At 40.7% G+C, this 19654-nt stretch overlaps 1 protein-coding gene across 2 annotated transcripts in view; it reads left to right on the top strand.

The window, feature by feature from the left end:
- Positions 1-18630, top strand: part of LOC122557495 (protein WWC2-like) — a 242696-nt gene extending 224066 nt beyond the window's left edge. The window contains exons 18-23 of one of the 2 annotated variants that reach the window (XM_087973644.1): positions 133-310; positions 1408-1572; positions 4126-4218; positions 6527-6766; positions 9685-9812; positions 13132-18630. In XM_087973644.1, the coding sequence (XP_087829770.1) occupies positions 133-310; positions 1408-1572; positions 4126-4218; positions 6527-6766; positions 9685-9812; positions 13132-13210 (883 nt within the window). In that variant the 3' untranslated portion in view covers positions 13211-18630. The remainder of the gene's footprint in view (positions 1-132; positions 311-1407; positions 1573-4125; positions 4219-6526; positions 6767-9684; positions 9813-13131) is intronic. The other variant, XM_043705245.2, reaches the window with a different exon arrangement.
- The last annotated feature ends 1024 nt before the right edge of the window (positions 18631-19654 follow it).

The following is a 19654-nucleotide window of genomic DNA, read 5'->3' as shown; positions in this document are numbered from 1 at the left end:
CTAAACACATGTACTTAAACTGTTCCGCAAATCTTCACTCACTTATCCACTCAAATGTTGAACTTTGACAAACAGTAACAGAAGAAAGCAGATGAAGTCCTGAATGAGTTTTATAACTTGTTGCTAATGCAGGCGGGAGATGCTGATGGAGGATGCTGCTGAGGCACAGGAAGAAGGAAGTGGCATTGGCAAAGACTCAGAAGTGGAAGAGATTGCAGCGGGATTGATTTCATTGAAAGAAATGCCCCCAAATATGACTGATGATAAAAGAGGTGGGGTGACGCAGTCAGACACAGTGCTGCCAATGCTGGTAGGAATGCCTCCTGTTATCTACTTCCAGTCAATTTTGTGCAGTTTTGGAACCAAGCTGTTCTTTACTCTCTCCAGTACAATGACACAATCGTATAACTTGAGCAGAAATGGTACAAGCTTATTGTTATTGATGAGTGGGGTGAAAGAAAAATAAGTTGAAACTGCAAGAAGCAGTTTAGTTAAAGGGGAAGCAAGAGATGTAATATATTTAAATTTCCAAAAGGCATCAATTAGCGTCTATAGAATCTTGAAAGATGACTACTAATGCATCCATTATTCCTAGGACCACTTCCTAAAGTATGCTGGGGTATAAATTATTGGGCCCTGGGAATTTATCAGTCTTTCATTCCATCAATTTCCCCAACACCTTTTCCTTAATTATACTGATTTGCATCAGTTCCCCCATCTCACTAAACCCTGTGTTTCCCAACATTTTTGGGACATTAATTGTGTCCTCCTTTATGAAGATGCAAGGTATGCATTTGTTTAGTCTCCTGTTAAATGTTAGAGAGATTTTATAATCAGCCTGTTGGAGATGTGAATACACAGCTCCTCAGTAATTTGACTTGAACCCATGCCACTAAATGTTAGAATGTGGGTCAACAGCATGGATACCAATTAACTCAAAACTTCATTAGACTGTCCAGCATTGGTGCTTCTTATATTAGCATGGCTTGTCATTATCTTTTAATGGTTTTGGTTTGAGACTGTAGTGAATAATTTGATGTATTGATATTACAAAACTGCTGCTTCCTGAACTGAGTGTTCAATCACACTGTCCTTCGGAATGTTCAAAGTCTAATGTGGTGGCAACCTGTTGACCTGTGTGGTTAGATTAAGTGGCAACCAAACCTAACCCTAACTTTAGCCCTAACTCTATCACTGCCATTTACATCACTACCCCTCCTCTAATTCTCCAGTCAAGGAAAACTTACACCAGCCCATGCTCTTTCTAAGTTTATCAAGCTATCCCATTTACCGTTCAGTGTAAGGCTTGCATTTGGTAAGGGTACTGCAGCATTGATGTTGGGTGAACTATCCTGTGAACAGTTTTTATAGTGCAGCTGATAAAAAGTTTGCACCCAATTTCCACAGGTTGACAAAGAAATGAACACAGAGGAGGCTGTGGTGGAGTGCATGGCTGTCAGGCCTAAGGACAAGTCCAATCTGAATAATAGGCAAAAGCATTTTGTGAGGAACAGCATGATTGTAAGATCCCAAACCTTTTCTCCAGGTGAAAGAAATCAGTACATTTGCAGGGTAAGAAACTCCCTTTTGTTGTATTGAAACCTATTTATAACTGTTGATTCTTTTCTCTTTATTTCTGTATGGGGTGTGCACATCATTGGCTGGGCAACATTTCAGAGGGCGATTAAGAGCCAACCACGTTGTTGTGGACCTGGAGTCACTTGTAGGTCAGACTGGGTAATTTGGCAGATTTCCCTCCCGAAAGAACATCAGTGAACCAGATGGATTTTTTGTGATAATTGACCTGATTCAAGATTTTATTGAATTCAAATTGTACCATTTGCCATGAGGGGATTTAAACAAATGTCTCCAGAATATTAGCCTGGGCTTCTGGATTACTAATCCAGTGATCTAACCTCTATGCATACATCTCCCTCTCATCCAAAGTATCTCCTACGTGTGTTTGGCAAATCAATAATTCTGTGCTAATGCAAAACCAAATACAGTAGCGCCTCGACATATGAACAAACCCGTTCACGACCAAATCAGTTTACGAACAGGATTGTACATAAACTTTTGCTTCAACGTACGTACGAAATTCAAGGTACGATCGAAAGTACGAACGCAAAAAGCCTGTGTGCGACCACGTGGTTTCGTTGTTCTGCTTTGCTACGCACTTGTTGAATGCAAAAGCTCTCGGGCCCCGCGTGATCTCATTCAGTTCGTCTTTGGCGCGTGCGCTGTGAACAGCTGTCCAAGCATTCTTATGCTATCCGAGCAATGGGAAAAATTAATTCAGTTCGCGAACCGGGTCCCGGAACGGATTAAGTTCGTAAGTCGAGGCGCGACTGTACTGCAAATATTCGCATCTAAATTAAAACAATGAAACTGTCCTTCTGGTGATGTAAGTGTAATGTTGCAGGTCCATAGTACATAGTTTCCATCAATGATGGACGGAAATATATGGGCTGAATGCCAGTAATTCCCTGCAACATCTTCTTGAGTTGATATCTCCATGATTGGAACACATATTGGAGAATAAGCCCTGATAAATCTACAGGCAGATGTGCACATTTGAAAGGCAGTAACAATTATTTTACCCAGGTACCATGTTCTTCCATTCTAACATTCCTCCCATTATAATAAATCTGTGTACTTTGGTTACCAAACTGTCAACATCTTATATATTTCCTCTTCACACAAACTTGCCCATTCTGTCCATGTAACAGACACCCCACATTCCTGAGACTATTCACCATCACTCTCGGCATTCATTAGGATAACTTCTTTCCATGTTTGTTTACTTCATTTGCACTAGTGAACTTTCTATCATCCCTGAGCCTGTCTGTCTTTTCCCCCAACCTTGTTTCCAAGGGTTGGACCTTCTATTGGATTGGCCCACTCTTATGGGTGAAGTACTGCGGAGGCTTGTTCAGGATTCTCTTCTGGACTTATAACCTGCCATCAGGTATATTGGAAAGATTGATAATTGACCTGTTTGGTCTTGCTATGAATGCACCTTTCTGGATTAGTGGTGCTGGAAAAGCACAGCAGTTCAGACAGCATCCGAGGAGCAGTAAAATCAACGTTTTGGGCAAAAGCCCTTCATCAGGAATACAGCCTGCATGAATGCACCTTCCATGGCCAATAAGTTCTGGGATGCAACTTGAAGTCGGAACTTCTGACTCTGAGGTCGGGACAATATTATAGCACCACAAGACTTTCTGCATCACTAAGTACATCAGAGAAATAAACAAATGTTGGTCCACCTCCATGTCTCCTATTGTAATGGCATCATTAATAGTGAGCAGAACTGCATATAGACCAGTTGTGTAGCCAGCACCAGCTTATAGTGGAGTCAGATGAGAAGCATAATTAAAATAAAGGTCTAATCAGGAAAGGAAATGCTTGCAACGTCATCCTAGTGTAGCTGAAAATTGTGGTGGGACTCTACTGGTCAGAATAGTGGGACTGGAGGAATGTTCTGAAGATTTTGAACAATGTGATCAAAACTATCAGACTTTGCACTGCTGCATTTGCAATAATTTTTTATCCTTATATTTCAATGATATTCATAATTCTACAATAAGCTGATTAGGTTAACCATGAAAGACTATTAGATGTCTGAAATGCGAATTACATTTGGAAACTTTGTTTAGCCATTTAATTTTTAAAATAGTTATGTGTTTAATGTATAAAGACTAATTTGGGATGGATCTTAATAGATAATAGATCTTACTTGGGGAATGAGTTGGTGCAGTCAGTTAAAGTTCTTGCATCATGAAGGATCTGAATTTGAATCCAGTCCAGACTATTAAAATGAAAATCTTGTTTCTCTTGTCAAACTTGTACATGAAATGAGTAAATCTTAATGTAGTTCCAAGTGGGCATGGATATACAAGATAAACCTGTCCATGCATATTCAGTCAGTCTGATCAAGAAGATGTCTGGTATACCATCAAAGGACTGAAGGTTTACTTTTTAAGGACAGACATCTTTACTTCAGACATTTCCTATTGCTGAGTTGGGAGTGCTTGATGCTAATACGGATGTATATTTCAACAGTGTTCGCTGCTGTAAGCTATATCTTGTACTTTAATTCTTTTTATTTTTTTTAATCAACAGTTGAATCGAAGTGACAGTGACAGCTCAACATTAGCCAAAAGATCGCCTTTTGTGCGCAATGCCATGGAACGACGAAGCTTGAGAGTTAAAAGGGTATGTCTTATTAATAGTGTGCAGAAAAATACATTTGGAAAGGGAAGATCTTACTTCAGAATAACACTAGTACAGTTCTTTGAGCCTGTGCCAACATATTGAAACACAAAAGAATGGAATTTCAACTGCAGCCCGTCTGTGAACTGTCAGAAGAGAATCATTGTGTTAGAATCTAAGGAAGGATGTGCTGGCCTTGGAGGGGTCTAGTGGAAATTTACAAGAATGATCCCAGGATGAAGGGTTTGTCACATGAGGAGCAGTTGAGGACTCTGGACCTGTAGTCAACTGGGTTTTGAAGGATGAGGGGGGAATCAATGAAACTTACATCATACTGAAAGGCCTGAATAGAGTGGATATGGAGAAGATGTTTGTACTAGTAGGAAAGACTAGGACCAAAGGGCACAGCCTCAGAGTGAAGGGACAATCCTGTAGGACTGAAATGGAGACAAATTTCTTCAGCCAGAGGACAGTTAACCTGTGGAATGTAATGCAGCAGAAGATTGTGGAGATCAAGTTATTGAATGTGTTTAAGACAGAGGTAGTTAGATTCTTGACTGAATGGGGAGACAGTAGAAGAATAGCTGAAGCATATTGGCCATGATCAAATAATGGAGCAGACTCAACCAGCCAAATAGTTGAACTCTGCCCCTGTATTTTACGGTTTTAGCATATTAGGTAGACCTGCAGAACAGTTGGAATTATGTGAGGCAATATAATGGTTCGGGGGAATGTTCTGAATGATTTCAAAGTGTGAAACCTAGAATATATCCATCCACAATCACATATTTAACGTTTATGTTTTACAATGCATACAATTCTACAGCAGGATTATTAACTTAATTACAAAGGATTCATTAAATATCCAAAACGTAAGGTGTACTGTAATTGATACCTTTGTGTAGTCATAGAGTCATAGAGATGTACAGCATGGAAACAGACCCTTCGGTCCAACCCGTCCATGCCGACCAGATATCCCAACCCAATCTGGTCCCACCTGCCAGCGCCCGGCCCATATCCCTCCAAATCCTTCCTATTCATATAACCATCCAAATGCCTCTTGAACCTTTAGAAATAAATCAGTGTATTAATACATTAAAAATAGTGAAATGAGAAGAATTTTACACTGCATCTCTTCTCGCCCAATGAAAACACCCATTGGGGATTTGATCTATTTGATATATCTACCACTCTGTTCCTGGACAGGTCATCTTGTACATATCCATGCCTAGCAGAAACTGCGTTAAGATTTACTCATTTCATTCTGCTCCCTACATAATCGTTTCCAGATGATTATTCACCACATGTTTCACAGATTGTTGGATATCAGTTCCTCTATACTTAATTTACAATCATCAATATAACAATAATGAGTCCAGGCTGTGTTTTTTTAATATAATGAATGGTTCCAAAGCTCTGAATTTGGTGATACGTTGTGGGGCAGCAGTTGCACTGGGATATAGAATGGTGGGGAATTAAAATAAATGTATAGAATTTAAATCCAGTAAGGTTATCTTAATTCTCTTTGAGCAGTGTTAGCAGCCAACATATTGAACCAGGAGATTCAGTTTTGATGATCACAGTTACAAAGGACATAGGGATAGCAAATCTAAGGGAGCAATTTTAAGGTATTGAAAACACTGAAAGCAGACTAAGTGGGCAGCACGGTGGCACAGTGGTTAGCACTGCTGCCTCACAGTGCCAGAGACCCGGGTTCAATTCCCGCCTCAGGCGACTGACTGTGTGGACTGTCAGGAGTCTGCACGTTCTCCCCGTGTCTGCATGGGTTTCCTCCGGGTGCTCCGGTTTCCTCCCACAGTCCAAAGATGTGCAGGTCGGGTGAATTGGCCATGCTAAATTGCCCGTAGTGTTAGGTAAGGGGTACATGTAGGGGTATGGGTGGGTTGCGCTTCGGCGGGGTGGTGTGGGAGGAAACTGGAGCACCTGGAGGAAACCCACACAGATAGGGGGAGAGTGTCCAAACTCCACACAGACAGTCACCCAAAGCTGGAATCGAACCCGGGTCCCTGGTACTCCAGCGCCTTTTGTTTTTATTTTGGATTTTCAGCTTCCACAATATTTCGCTTTTAAGAGAACCACATTTCGGTCGAATTGGGTTTCTTAGCTAATTGCAACCCCTTAACGACTTTTAACTCGAAGTCTTGCAAAGAACATCATTCCAGTCAGAAATTTGCGTGAGATGAATACATGATTTGTGAAGGCCACTAAAGGCTGTGTGACCACTGTTTGCAAGTTAGAAATGAGTGTTCCAAACTCATTAAAAATCATTTGCTTTGATGCCCCTTTACAGACCCTCTGCCAACCAGTTGTGAAAAAAGCAGCAGAGCATCCTATTCGAACCTCCCTGGACCTGGAGCTGGATCTTCAAGCATCACTGACCTGGCATAGCCGTCTAAACGATGAGCTACAAGTGCTCAGGGAGCTAAAGAATAGGTTGGAGGAGGTGAAAGCTAAAGGGGAGACAGAACTGCCCGCATGGGTGCTGGAGGATGAAAGGTTCCAGACGCTTTTAAAACAAGCAGAAAAACAGGTATAAAATCATCACCTGTTCTGAGGAAGGGTCACTCAACCTGAAACATTAACTTTGATTTCTCTTCACAGATGCTGCCAGACCTGCTGAGGTTTTCCAGCAATTTCTGATTTTGTTTCTGATTTCCAGCGTCTGCAGTTCTTTCAGTTTTTTATAAATTCATCAATGTTTAATATTCACAAGTCTAGGTAAATTTTCTGTGAGGACCTATTTTACTGATTGCTTTGCGTCTACCTTGATGTTTAATTCAGAATCTAGCTGACTCTGATATGGTTTCTTAACATTGGCCAATAAAATCCTTTCAGCACTTCCAACAGGTAATTGAATAAGATGGAATTTGCAAAGAGCAATACCAGCACCTAGTGGCAGAAAAGCAGTACTGCAATTTAGTGGAATAGAATGAATCCTATTAAATAGTAGGAACCACTGTGATAGTTTGATATCTGAAAGAGAAGTCCTGAGCCAGAGATTCAAAGGTAAATGCCAGAAAGGTGTGGATGTGGATTGACAACTAGGCAAGAGGACTACTGCTGTGGTCAGATCATAGTGACTACTGAAGAATGTATATATAAGGTAACTACCATTTGCTTTAAGTGGCTTCTGCACTTTAGAGTGATTGCAATGTTGAGCAGCCCGCCCTCCCTCCAAATGTGCCCTCATTGTGGTCACTTAACTTTGGCCAATCAAGAGCAACCAGGTCCAATTTCTGCCCCTACACATTTCACATCTTTTGATTCAGTTCAGCATGAAGTTCAATCATGGCGAATCTGTACCACCTATACTCCAGATGTTCTGGTACCCTGAACGAACAAAAAAGAAAAATTAATTCTTGAAAATTTCAATAAATGGTATTTTAGTGGGAGAGCTCTAGATTTCATGACCTTTTGCATCAAACAGTGATTTGTGATTACAGGGGCCTAGTTCAAAATCTAAATGTCCTTCTGTTCCTGTATTCCCTCAGACAGAGGAGCTATTTTCTGTGCCCTATGGAATCACTCTGAAGACTTACAACCTTCTAAACTCAATGGATAACAAGTTCTTTTGCACAACCTGCCCCTATACTATCGTCCTATAAGCCCTGGTATCATTCTTTGAATCTGTGAAATATCCCTTACAGGGCTACCGAAATCCCTAGATCCTCCCAAAGTTCCAAACCTCTCACTGTTAAGAAAATGTTCTGATTTGTTTTTCTTGAATCCAAAATGGTATGAACTATGGCTGACTCTACACACCCCTGTTTGGAATTCATTTATCATACGTTATTCCATTCACTTAATCTTTAACTTAAGCACAGAGCACTCTTATAACTTTCTGTTTGAAAACTTAGGTCCCAGTTTTTGTTCCCGTGTTGGGGCGTAGAGGTGGGAGAAATCCCACGTCCGTGAACATACCCCCTTAAGAATGGCCATCCAAAGATGAAAATATATAACCTTCCAGCTGCTGACTTCCCCACACACTCCCCATACCCCATGCAAACCATGCTATGACCTTGTATCCAACCTGTGGTCCCTTGCAACCCCAATGCAGGATTCCTAGCATCTGATCTGCTCTTGTAGCCTCTGTATTTATATGGCTAGTCCTGTCATTTCCTGATCAGTGGTAACCCCCAGGATGTTGAAAGTGGGGGGATTCAGTGATAGTAATGCCATTGAATGTCATGTGATGATGGTTTGATGCAGGCTTGATGCTGTCTTTTTGAAGATGATCATTGCCTGGAACTTGTTTGGTAGTGAATGTTGGTATTTATCAGCTCAAACTTAAATGTTGTCCAGGTCTTGTTGTATTTGGACATGGACTGTTTCAGTTTCTGATGAATGAGGAATGTCCATAGGTCCTTGATGGTGTCATGGCAGGAAGATACAATAGTAAAGAAAGATGTGGGCTGCTTTATTTTGTAGGGCAAGGTGTTGTGTATAAAAGCACGGATGTAATACTGTAACTATATAAGACACTGCTTAGGATATGTTTGACTCTAATAGATTAGATTACTTACAGTGTGGAAACAGGCCCTTCAGCCCAACAAGTCCACACCGACCCTCCGAAGCGCAACCCACCCAGACCCATTCCCCTACATTTACCCGTTCACCTAACACTATGGGCAATTTAGCATGGCCAATTCACCTAACCCGCACATTTTTGGACTGTGGGAGGAAACCGGAGCACCCAGAGGAAACCCACACAGACACAGGGAGAATGTGCAAGCTCCACACAGTCAGTCGCCTGAGATGGGAATTGAACCCAGGTCTCTGGCGCTGTGAGGTAGCAGTGCTAACCAGTGCTAAATACCAATATAGTATCATCCATAAATACCCCCTTGACAAAGGCAAGTTTAGAAAAGTAGATTGCAATTCTGCAGTCCGGGAGGAAAACATCATGAGAAAATTCAGACAGAAGTAGCAAGGGGAAATGTACTGCACGTTTCACCTAGCTTCAAGACCTTATCAACAACTACTACTGAAAACTAAAATTAAAAATCCTGTTTTGGTGGGAGCTTGCCATTCCCGTTCAGGCTGCTTCTATTATTTCAACTTAAAGAAAAAAAAATTTACTTAATGAACTTGCAATAGACAGTTTGACATCTCTGACTTAAAATCCCTGTCAAAGGACAAAATTCTCCTTTTAAAGCATTGTATCGTCACAAAATGTACCATATGTAAATTTAAAGCTACATTTCCTCATACTTCTCTTTAAGGAAATTTATTTTCTTTTCAAATTAGATCTTGACTGATGGCATTTTAAGATATCATTGCATCTGCATGAACTTTAGAAATAAGCCCTAAATTAGCAATTTTAGCAACTCTGTCAGATCATTTAAGGATCGGTGGATGGGGACAGTGAGAGTGATGTGAGAGTTTATGAATGTACAGCCATGTTGTACATACTTGGTAAATAAGACGTAATGAATGTGCTTTACTCAGGCTGAACAAACAAAAGAAGAACAAAAGCAGGAGTGGAAGGCTGAGAAACTGATGAGGAAGGCCACAAAGGAGGTGTGCAGGTTACGAGAGCAGAGCCAAAAGGTGCCGCTACAGGTCCAGTCATTCAGGTAAGAGTTTTTTTTTGTTCCTCCATTTTGGAGATGAAGAGAGTTCATACTGAGAAGAATTGGAGAGCATTCCATCACACTCCTGACTTGTGCTTTGCAGATGATAGGCAGGCTTTGGGAAGTCAGGAGATGAGCTCGTCTCTGCAGGATTTCAAGCCACTGACCCATCCTTGTAATCTCTGTATTAATACAGCTAGTCCAGATTCTGGGCAGCAATAATCCCCAGAATGCTGATAGTGGAAGATTCAACAATGATATTGCCATTGAATGTCAAGGGGTAATGGTTAGATTCTGTCATGGAAATGGTCATCGCCTGGTACATGTGTGGTGCATATGTTAATTCCACAATGGAACAGGTTGATTGTACTTTGGAAGTTGGTCTGCTTACCTCACAGGGTAGATTTCAATATACAAATGATAAGACCGAAATAACTGTTGCCCCGGATCATTCTTTTAATTTTCTGATGTTAGGTCTTCCTGATTGTCACAGACGGCCTGGACAAGATAATGGTGCAAAAGCAACTTGCATTTACAACCAGTGATAATTACGCTTCTTATATTATGGCAGTACAAAGAGGGCAGAGGTTCATCTTCCTGCTCTTGGGGAAATATGAAGAATGGGTAATACATAAGTCAGCGTCAGCCTCCACACTGCCTGTCATAGTCCTGTTTTTCATAGGGCTTCCACAAACCACATTTGAGTTACTGCAGCTCAAGGCAATGACAAAACATGTTTCTTCTTCCTGTTGACTCCACAACGGGATGAATGATCCTTTGATGGTGCTTTACAAAATTGTCATTCCCGCAGGTCTCTGATGGAGAACCAAGCACTGACACTTCAGCAACTGAATAAGAGCCCCTTTTGTGTCTCTGGTCTACTGGATAAATGCAATGGTCTGACTAACAATACTTATACAGACAGGTTATTCCTGGTTCAATTCTCATCTGGTACTGAGTTAATCAGACCTGAGCTCAAATTAGAACATAGAACAGTACAGCACAGAACAGGCCCTTCAGCCCACGATGTTGTGCCGACCACTGATCCTCATGTATGCACCCTCAAATTTCTGTGACCATATGCATGTCCAGTAGTCTCTTAAATGTCCCCAATGACCTTGCTTCCACAAATGTTGCTGGCAACGCATTCCACGCTCTCACAACTCGCTGTGTAAAGAACCCAGCTCTGACATCCCCTCTATACTTTCCTCCAACCAGCTTAAAACTATGACCCCTCGTGTTAGTCATTTCTGCCCTGGGGAATAGTCTCTGGCTATCGACTCTATCTATGCCTCTCATTAACTTTCATGATTCGGAGATGCCGGTGTTGGACTGGGGTGTACAAAGTTAAAAATCACACAACACCAGGCCATAGTCCAACAGGCCCAACCTGAAAAGCTAGTGTGCTTCCAATTAAACCTGTTGGACCACAACCTGGTGTTGTGTGATTTCCAATCTCATTAACTTGTATACCTCAATTAGGTCCCCTCTCCTCCTCCTTTTCTCCAATGAAAAAAGTCCGAGCTCAGTCAACCTCACTTCATAAGATAAGCCCTCCAGTCCAGGCAGCATCCTGGTAAACCTCCTCTGAACCCTCTCCAAAGCATCCACATCTTTCCTATAATAGGGCGACCAGAACTGGATGCAGTATTCCAAGTGCGGTCTAACCAAAGTTTTATAGAGCTGCAACAAGATCTCATGACTCTTAAACTCAATCCCCCGTTAATGAAAGCCAAAACACCATATGCTTTCTTAACAACCCTGTCCACTTGGGTGGCCATTTTAAGGGATCTATGTACCTGCACACCAAGATCCCCCTGTTCCTTCACACTGCCAAGAATCCTATCATTAATCCTGTACTCAGCTTTCAAATTCAACCTTCCAAAATGCATCACCTTGCATTTATCCAGGTTGAACTCCATCTGCCACCTCTCAGCCCATCTCTGCATCCTGTCAATGTCCCGCTGCAGCCTACAACAGCCCTCTATACTGTCTGGAATGAATAGAGATAGATGAAGCTGATGTGCTGAAAATGTTGTCAAACATTAAGATTGACAAATCGCCAGGCCCAGACCAGATTTGTCCTCGGCTACTTTGGGAAACGAGAAATGCAATTGCTTCGCCACTTGCGAAGGTCTTTGCATCCTCGCTCTCCACTGGAGTCGTACCTGAGGACTGGAGAGAGGCAAATGTAATTCCTCTCTTCAAGAAAGGAAATAGGGAAATCCCCGGCAATTACAGACCAGTAAGTCTCACATCTGTCGTCTGCAAGGTGTTAGAAAGGATTCTGAGGGATAGGATTTATGACCATCTGGAAGAGCATGGCTTGATTAAATGCAGTCAACACGGCTTTGTGAGGGGCAGGTCATGCCTCACAAACCTTATCGAGTTCTTTGAGGATGTGACTAGAAAATTTGATGAGGGTCGAGCTGTGGATGTGGTGTATATGGACTTCCGCAAGGCATTTGATAAAGTTCCCCATGGTAGGCTCATTTAGAAGGTCAGGAGGAATGGGATACAGGGGAACTTAGCTGTCTGGATACAGAATTGGCTGGCCAACAGAAGACAGCGAGTGGTAGTAGAAGGAAAATATTCTGCCTGGAAGTCAGTGGTAAGTGGTGTTCCACAGGGCTCTGTCCTTGGGCCTCTACTCTTTGTAATTTTTATTAATGACTTGGATGAGGGGATTGAAGGATGGGTCAGCAAGTTTGCAGACGACACAAAGGTTGGAGGTGTTGTCAGATTGGTGGTTGCATTCATGTGATTGTTTTTATGAACTTTCTGGTAAATCTTTGAATGTCACACGAAAGAAAATGCCAATAGTTGGGGCTGGGGACCTGCTATTCCATCAGTCACCTCATAGTATCCTTGGCTGCGGTTATTAAAAATATTTTCATTATTCATGAAAATATAACAATCATCATGTCCTTAAGAGGACTTAACACGTGTCACAGCTAGTGAAGCAGTTTGGAGTATCGTCACTCCTTGTGATTTAGGAAATACTGCAGCCAATTTGCACACAGCAAGGTCCTAACATCATCAATAACCAAGGGATTTATTTCTTGTAAAGTTCATTAAGGGATCTGAGAGAACTCCCTTAATTGCTCTTCTTTACAGTAATACGTTAGGATCTCCACAACACCTTGAAAGGGAAGGCAGAGTCTTCATTTAATACATCACATGAAAGATGGCACTTGCAAAAATTGTGCACAGGAAACCTCAACTTGGATTGGTTGCTGAGGTCTCTGGCTGTGACTTGAATCTATAACTATCTAAGTAAATGGTGTTACCACAATACTAATGTCTAGCACAAAATAAACAGTTATTTTATTTGTCAATTTCAGGGAGAAGATTGCATTTTTCACCAGGGCGAAGATCAACATCCCATCATTACCTGCTGATGATGTATAATTAGTTTACCTTTCAGCACTTTAGCAGATTTTAATAGTTAGCTGGCTAAAATCTTTTCAAGCATTCTGGCGAAATAGGTATAATGTCTTTGTAATATAATTGTAATTGAATACCTCTGTATGTAAAAAAAAGTGTTTTTTTTGTTAGTGAAAAACAAAAGCAGTATAATTCTGAAGCAGTCATGCTAATTTTGTACAGTCTGTATGTATTTTTTTGGTTTGCCTTTATTTTGTAAAGATGGAATACAAAAATGGTAGTGGATCAGAAAAATGTATTCTGTTGAACATCAACGCATTTTGAAAGAAAGGTTCTTTGCCCCTAACTACACCTCACCTGTTCAACAGAATTAATTTTATTCTTTGTGAATGTTTGCATAAGATCAGACTGTGATTGTGATTGTGAGCCATGGGATATTTTTGTACAAGGGGTGTTTTTTTTAATATGTTGTTCTTCTTGATAATGTGACAATGCTTTCTGAGATGAGAACTTGCATAGTATTCATCTTCCACCTATGCCTCAATTTTTTTCTCTTCCCCTATCACTCCTTCCTCTTTCTTCCCTCACCTGTGCACAAGATGGGATAAAATTGTGACTGGTGAGCCTAGTATGTCTTCCTGTGTGAACAATACAGTATTTCCCATTAACCAGTCTGGAGCCGAGGAGAGAAACATTGTACCTCTGTAACTTTGTGAGTGTGTGCGTTTGCGCTCCCATTTTCCGTCCACAAAAGCAAACTAAATGGGCGGCACGGTGGCACAGTGGTTAGCACTGCTGCCTCGCAGCGCCAGAGATCCGGGTTCAATTCCTGCCTCAGGCGACTGACTGTGTGGAGTTTGCACGTTCTCCCCGTGTCTGCGTGGGTTTCCTCCGGGTGCTCCGGTTTCCTCCCACAGTCCAAAGATGTGCAGGTCAGGTGAATTGGCCATGCTAAATTGCCCGTAGTGTTGGGTAAGGGGGAAATGTAGGGGTATGGGTGGGTTACGCTTCGGCGGGTCGGTGTGGACTTGTTGGGCCGAAGGGCCTGTTTCCACACTGTAAGTAATCTAATCTAAATCACGTCACCCTTTGAGTACTGCTTTTAGTTTTGAGATTTTGAATCACGTACATCCGACTGGGGAATATCAGCACGTGTTCATAAAATTCCACCGATTAATGTTGTGAAGGGAGTTGTGAGTTGCTAGTTGTTTGGCAGCATCTGTAACGTGCCAGTTGAAAATGTGTGATTTAAATGTTTTAAACAATTTATGAGTGGTTACCACAGACTATCCAAAACAAGAATATCCAACCTTTAAGATGTGCAGATTCTTTCTTGGCTCAGTGAGTCTTTGAAACTGGTGTACACAGAACTGGAAAACCCCAGGTTCGATTCCCTACCTGAGCTGAATGAGTTAATCTCTCCTCAGCTTGTATTTGCAGGGACAATACTTATCCTCAGTGTAGGGATTAATAAATTCTGGTTTCTATCCTATGACTTCCCACTGATTGGAAAATGTAATTGTGTGCTTTTGAATGAATGGACTCGGATTCCCTTTCAACAACATTTTTTTTCCAAATTTATTCTTTCATCGGATGTGGGCATTTCTGACAAGGCCACTTTTTGTTGTCCATCTGACCTTGAACTGAATGGCTCGTCAGGCTGCTTTAGAGGGTAGTTAGGAGTCAGTACACTGCTGTGCAGACCAGACCAGGTAAGGAGAGCAGGTTTCTTTCCCTGAAGCTCATTAGTGAACTGAATGACTTAATACAACAATCAATGGCATACAAACAGAAATTGCTGGAATAGCACAGCACATATGGCAGCATCTGTGAAGATAATTCATAGTTAATATTTCGGGTCCAGCGACCCTTCCTCAGAGTTCTTCTTAGCCTGAGTTTAAGGAGCTAAAACCTAAGAACTAAGTTCTAAAGAAGGGCCACTGGACCTGAAACATTAACTCTGAATTCTCTCCACAGATGCTGCTGAGCTTTTCCAGCAACTTCTGTTATTGTTTCTGATTTTCAGCGTCTGCAGTTTTTTTTTCATTTTTAATATAGTTTCTTGGCCACAGTTCTCAATTCCAGATTGAATTCAAATTCTATCAAGTACTGTGGCAAGATTTGCCCTCATGTCCAGAGAGCATTGGCTTAGATTATTAGAACAGTGACATTATGACTACGCCACCAAGCAGATAAATGATCTACCGACACTCACTGTCCAGGCTGATAACATGATAAGTTCAGTAGAGCTCCTAGGCAGCTGTCTGTGAAGATGGACCCTGGTACAAGTTAATGGCTACAGGAAGGAGCAAAGAAAATTGACAGGTGGTGAGAAAGGAATTAAAAACTAGAGTTAGATTTTTATCCCTCTGTTAATGCAAGACATTACTACATCTCTCATAAGGTTAGCATAGACCACTTTAAAAGCACATGTAACTAAGGCATTTATTAATAGTCAGCAGCTAAGCATGATTTTTTTTTTTTAACCAATCCATGTGAAAGTAGTAAGGTAAAGTCGCCATGGTCCCACTTTCTCATTGAAGATAGATTTGGGGTGGTTTTACCTCAGCTGATGGGAGAAGGAGGGTCTCTCATAGTAAACTCAGCTGAAATTGAATTATAAGTACAGGAATTGAACCTAGTGGCATTCCACACAACCAACCAGTTAACTGAGCTAAGTGACCATGTGGAAGTAGTACTGGTTCTGGAAAAGCAAAGTTTTGGAATTGATCATTATTGCTTTTTGTCTGTCCCCTATGAAATATTGACATATTTCAATTTCTCATGAGACTTTAACCCCTCCCTCCCCATTTTCCTGAAGTCTATTTGGAACAAATAAAAATAAAATGTGACCAAATGTCATTCTCCGCAAAATATTCACATGTAGAATAAAAAATATCCAAGGATCCAGTTGGGCAGCAGCTTCTGTGAAGAATTCTAACTTTTTAGAGAGATTGCACATGTGATGTGAAAGACACTGACAAGGCTGCCTTTATGGCCTATCCATTAGCTTTTGTTTGTACGACTGCATGTCTTGCTAGACTATAAATGTCAATCGTTATGAGTGGTCCAGAGGCCCACAAAGGCCAGACCAGCAATGAACAGCAAGCTCTCTCTCACTGAGAGGCATTACACTGGATTGTAACAACGGTCTGGCAGCATGCATACCCATTTTCCTGGTATTAGCCCAATTATTAAATCCAAAACTTGTCACAATGGAATTTAAAACTCATGACTTTGGAAATGATAGTCTACAACAATAACTACCCTATCATTGTAACACAAGAAACTAAGTATACGAGTTTAATACAAAGATGGTACTTTATCCTCTGATCATCCATTTTTTATAGGTTATATAAATAACTATTCTACCCTGCTGAAGAAAACAAGGTTACAAAATGCCCTAAAAATGGAATGTTGAATGTAGGGAGAATTGCTGTAGTCATTATTTACAAGGAAATTGTAATTGCATTCTTTTTGAATATATTTGCAATATTGCCACATGTAGTCAACCTCTACCCTCCTATTGGGATGGGCAGGGGCTGGGGGAGCAAAAGATATACTGAAAGGCAATCGGCTTTAGACTCGCAAAGCTCTCAAAGCTATAACTTTCTATACAAGAACGAAAGGTGAATGAATGTAGATTGTGGGGAGGCGGTGGTAGGTGTTTGCAAATATCTTGTTAAATATCGTGTTCTTTCTATAAAGTAGTTAGCTAGTCGAGTGTACCGTTTAATCATAAAATGTCACGGCACAGAAGTAGGTCATTTAGCCTATCAAAGTTTATTCACTGAGAGCCAATTAGTCGAATATCACTCTACTCCTCCCTGCCATGCCCTTTGATTTTTTTTTGTACTTCAGCATTGGTTTGCAGCAGTCCAAACTACACTTTGATTTTTCTTTCTCTCAAGTTTAATCTGATGTAACAGTTACTTCAGGTAGAAACAAAGACTTAGCCATGAATTAATACCAAATGAGCAATCTCTTCTCTTGAATTTGGCTTTACTGAAAAAGAAACTGGACATTTAACTTCTCTTAGCAAGTACCAACTGGACAGAACTGGAGACATGAATTAAAAAGTTGTGGTGAGGGAAACTTGTGTCTCTCATGGTGTTCACTCATGTGTCAGGATACTTTTTATTTTTGAGAAGATAGTGCCCACTAATAAAATGCTTTTCCTTTGGATATACGCTATCTTCTTTCACATATTATTGCCCTTATCTTCCATGTCAACATTGCTTTTATTGCAAGATCATCCTTGTTTGATGCTCTCTTCACTCGTATTTGACTACTAGAAGGTGTGCCACTAACATCTTACAAGGTTGACATTAAGCTGGAAATTTTGTGACTATTTAATGTAGGACTAAATGAAGGATGATGTTTCAGCTTGCATGTGTATGTCTGATATGTAAAAAAATGAAGTATTTACGGCGATATTCTTAGAATTTTGCTTTTAAGCCTCCTGTTTATTTATTACAGTCTTATTTATGTATTGTTCTTTGTGGTTCAGTTCTGGACATTATTTTTATTCTTATTAAGACTGCAGTTGGCATATTCTGATGTTTAGAATTATTTTTGTAGAATCAGCTAAATATATTCACAGAGATGAGGAGAGCAATTTAATAGATTAGTAGTCACAATCTTGTCAGTTTTAGAATGTGCTTTGTATTTTTCAAAGCAATACCGGGGTGACTCTCTGTGCAAGTAAATAGTCCCAGGCTGGAGTTAATAGTCTCCTCTGGTAATTTTTTTTTTTGCAGGACCTAATGGTTCTTTTGTTAAAGGCCCTATCAGTAGCCTTCAATTGTTAACTTTGAAAAATAATCAGGAATTTTGATGTTAGGGTTTAACTTATGAAGTAGGCTGTTTCCATTATAAAACACGTGGCAGCTGTTATCTTGGGTATTCAATAAGCAAATCATTGAACTTAAATTTGTTCTTGACATTTGTATCTATTTTTTGGTATGACAATTTTATAAAGAGCTCTTAATCTTTGTATACATCTATAGAAGTGTTAATTTATTTCCTGCATTCTACACACTAATGTAATATTTAAATATAGGTGCACAGTGGTAAACCATCATAATAGCCAATGCAGCGCTAATGACGACAATTGACTTTGTTGAGTCTTTCCCTGTCTATTTTTTTCTGTATAAAAATGAAGAAAATGTTGTTGTTAAGGTTATTCTATCTTTCATATTGAATGCCATTAAAATGAATATAAAAAAATGTGAGTCATGCAGTCACAATTGAACAACATAGTCTTATTAAAAGATGAACATTTCTGGGTTCTTAATTCCAATCACATTTTTGTAATTGAGAGAACAAATGCATCTGTTTTCAAATGCTCAGAACTGAACTAGCTAGCTGAACATGTCTCCGTCAGATTATGGCTCTCGTTCTAATTTTAGTTTCCCCATAGTGTACAAATAAACCATCACGTTGAGTATTGTGGTCAATGCACTTTTCCACATGTTTCAGTGATTAATTAAAGAAAAAGCAATTTTTGAAGGAAGAAATTGTTTTGTCTTTTTTGATGAAAAAACATATTTTTGCCTTTTCTGAAATCAGTTTATTTTAAATTAAATTTTGTTTTAAGTCAAACTTCTATTGAAATACTGTGGATGATGTAATGGGAAATTAGGTTCAAAACCCAGCTAATGGCTAATTGACTGTAGTCTTCAGCTGAAAAAGAGCACCATGGCCGTGGATGACCAATATTTCTGCAATGAGTCAGATGGAATGAAAATCTCTGTGCTGTGAGCTGTTCTGCTTATTAAAGAGCATCAGAGCATCTTCTCATCTCATCACTTGTTGCCAAATCACGCTCTTTCAAGGTCAGGAATGGCAGAGATAGAGGTGGTTGTGGTGGTTCAGTGGTTAGCACTGCTGTCTCACAGCACCAGGGACCTGTGTTTGATTCCAGCCTTGGATGACTGTCTGTTTGGAGAGTGCATGTTCTCGCTCTGTGTGGATTTCCGAAAGTTAGGTTAGGTGGATTGGCTGAATTGTTTGTAGTGTCCAGGGATATGTAGGCTATGTGGATCAACCATGGTAAATGTGCAGATAGGGTAGAGGCCTGGGTTTGGTTGGGATACTGCTTAGAGAGGATTCTGGATTAGAGTGGTGCTGGAAAAGCACAGCAGTTCAGGCAGCATCCGAGGAACAGGAAAATTGACGTTTCGGGCAAAAGCCCTTCAGGAATAGAGGCAGAGTGCCTGCAGAGTGGAGAGATAAATGAGAGGGGGTGGGGGTGGGGAGAAAGTAGCATAGAGTACAATAGGTGAATGGGGGTGGGGATGGAGGTGATAGGTCAGAGAGGAGGGTGGGGGAGGGTAGCACAGAGTACAATGGGTGAATAGGGGTGGGGATGACAGTGATAGGTCAGAGAGGAGGGTGGAATGGATAGGTGGAAAGGAAGATAGGACAAGTCATGGGGACAGTGCTGAGCTGGAAGT

This window comes from Chiloscyllium plagiosum, unplaced genomic scaffold (assembly GCF_037043375.1).
Source record: "Chiloscyllium plagiosum isolate Xiang-an unplaced genomic scaffold, Cpla_swu_hap1 HiC_scaffold_2, whole genome shotgun sequence".
In the NCBI taxonomy this organism is placed as follows: Eukaryota; Metazoa; Chordata; class Chondrichthyes; order Orectolobiformes; family Hemiscylliidae; genus Chiloscyllium; species Chiloscyllium plagiosum.
This window is presented reverse-complemented; position numbering and strand designations above follow the sequence as displayed.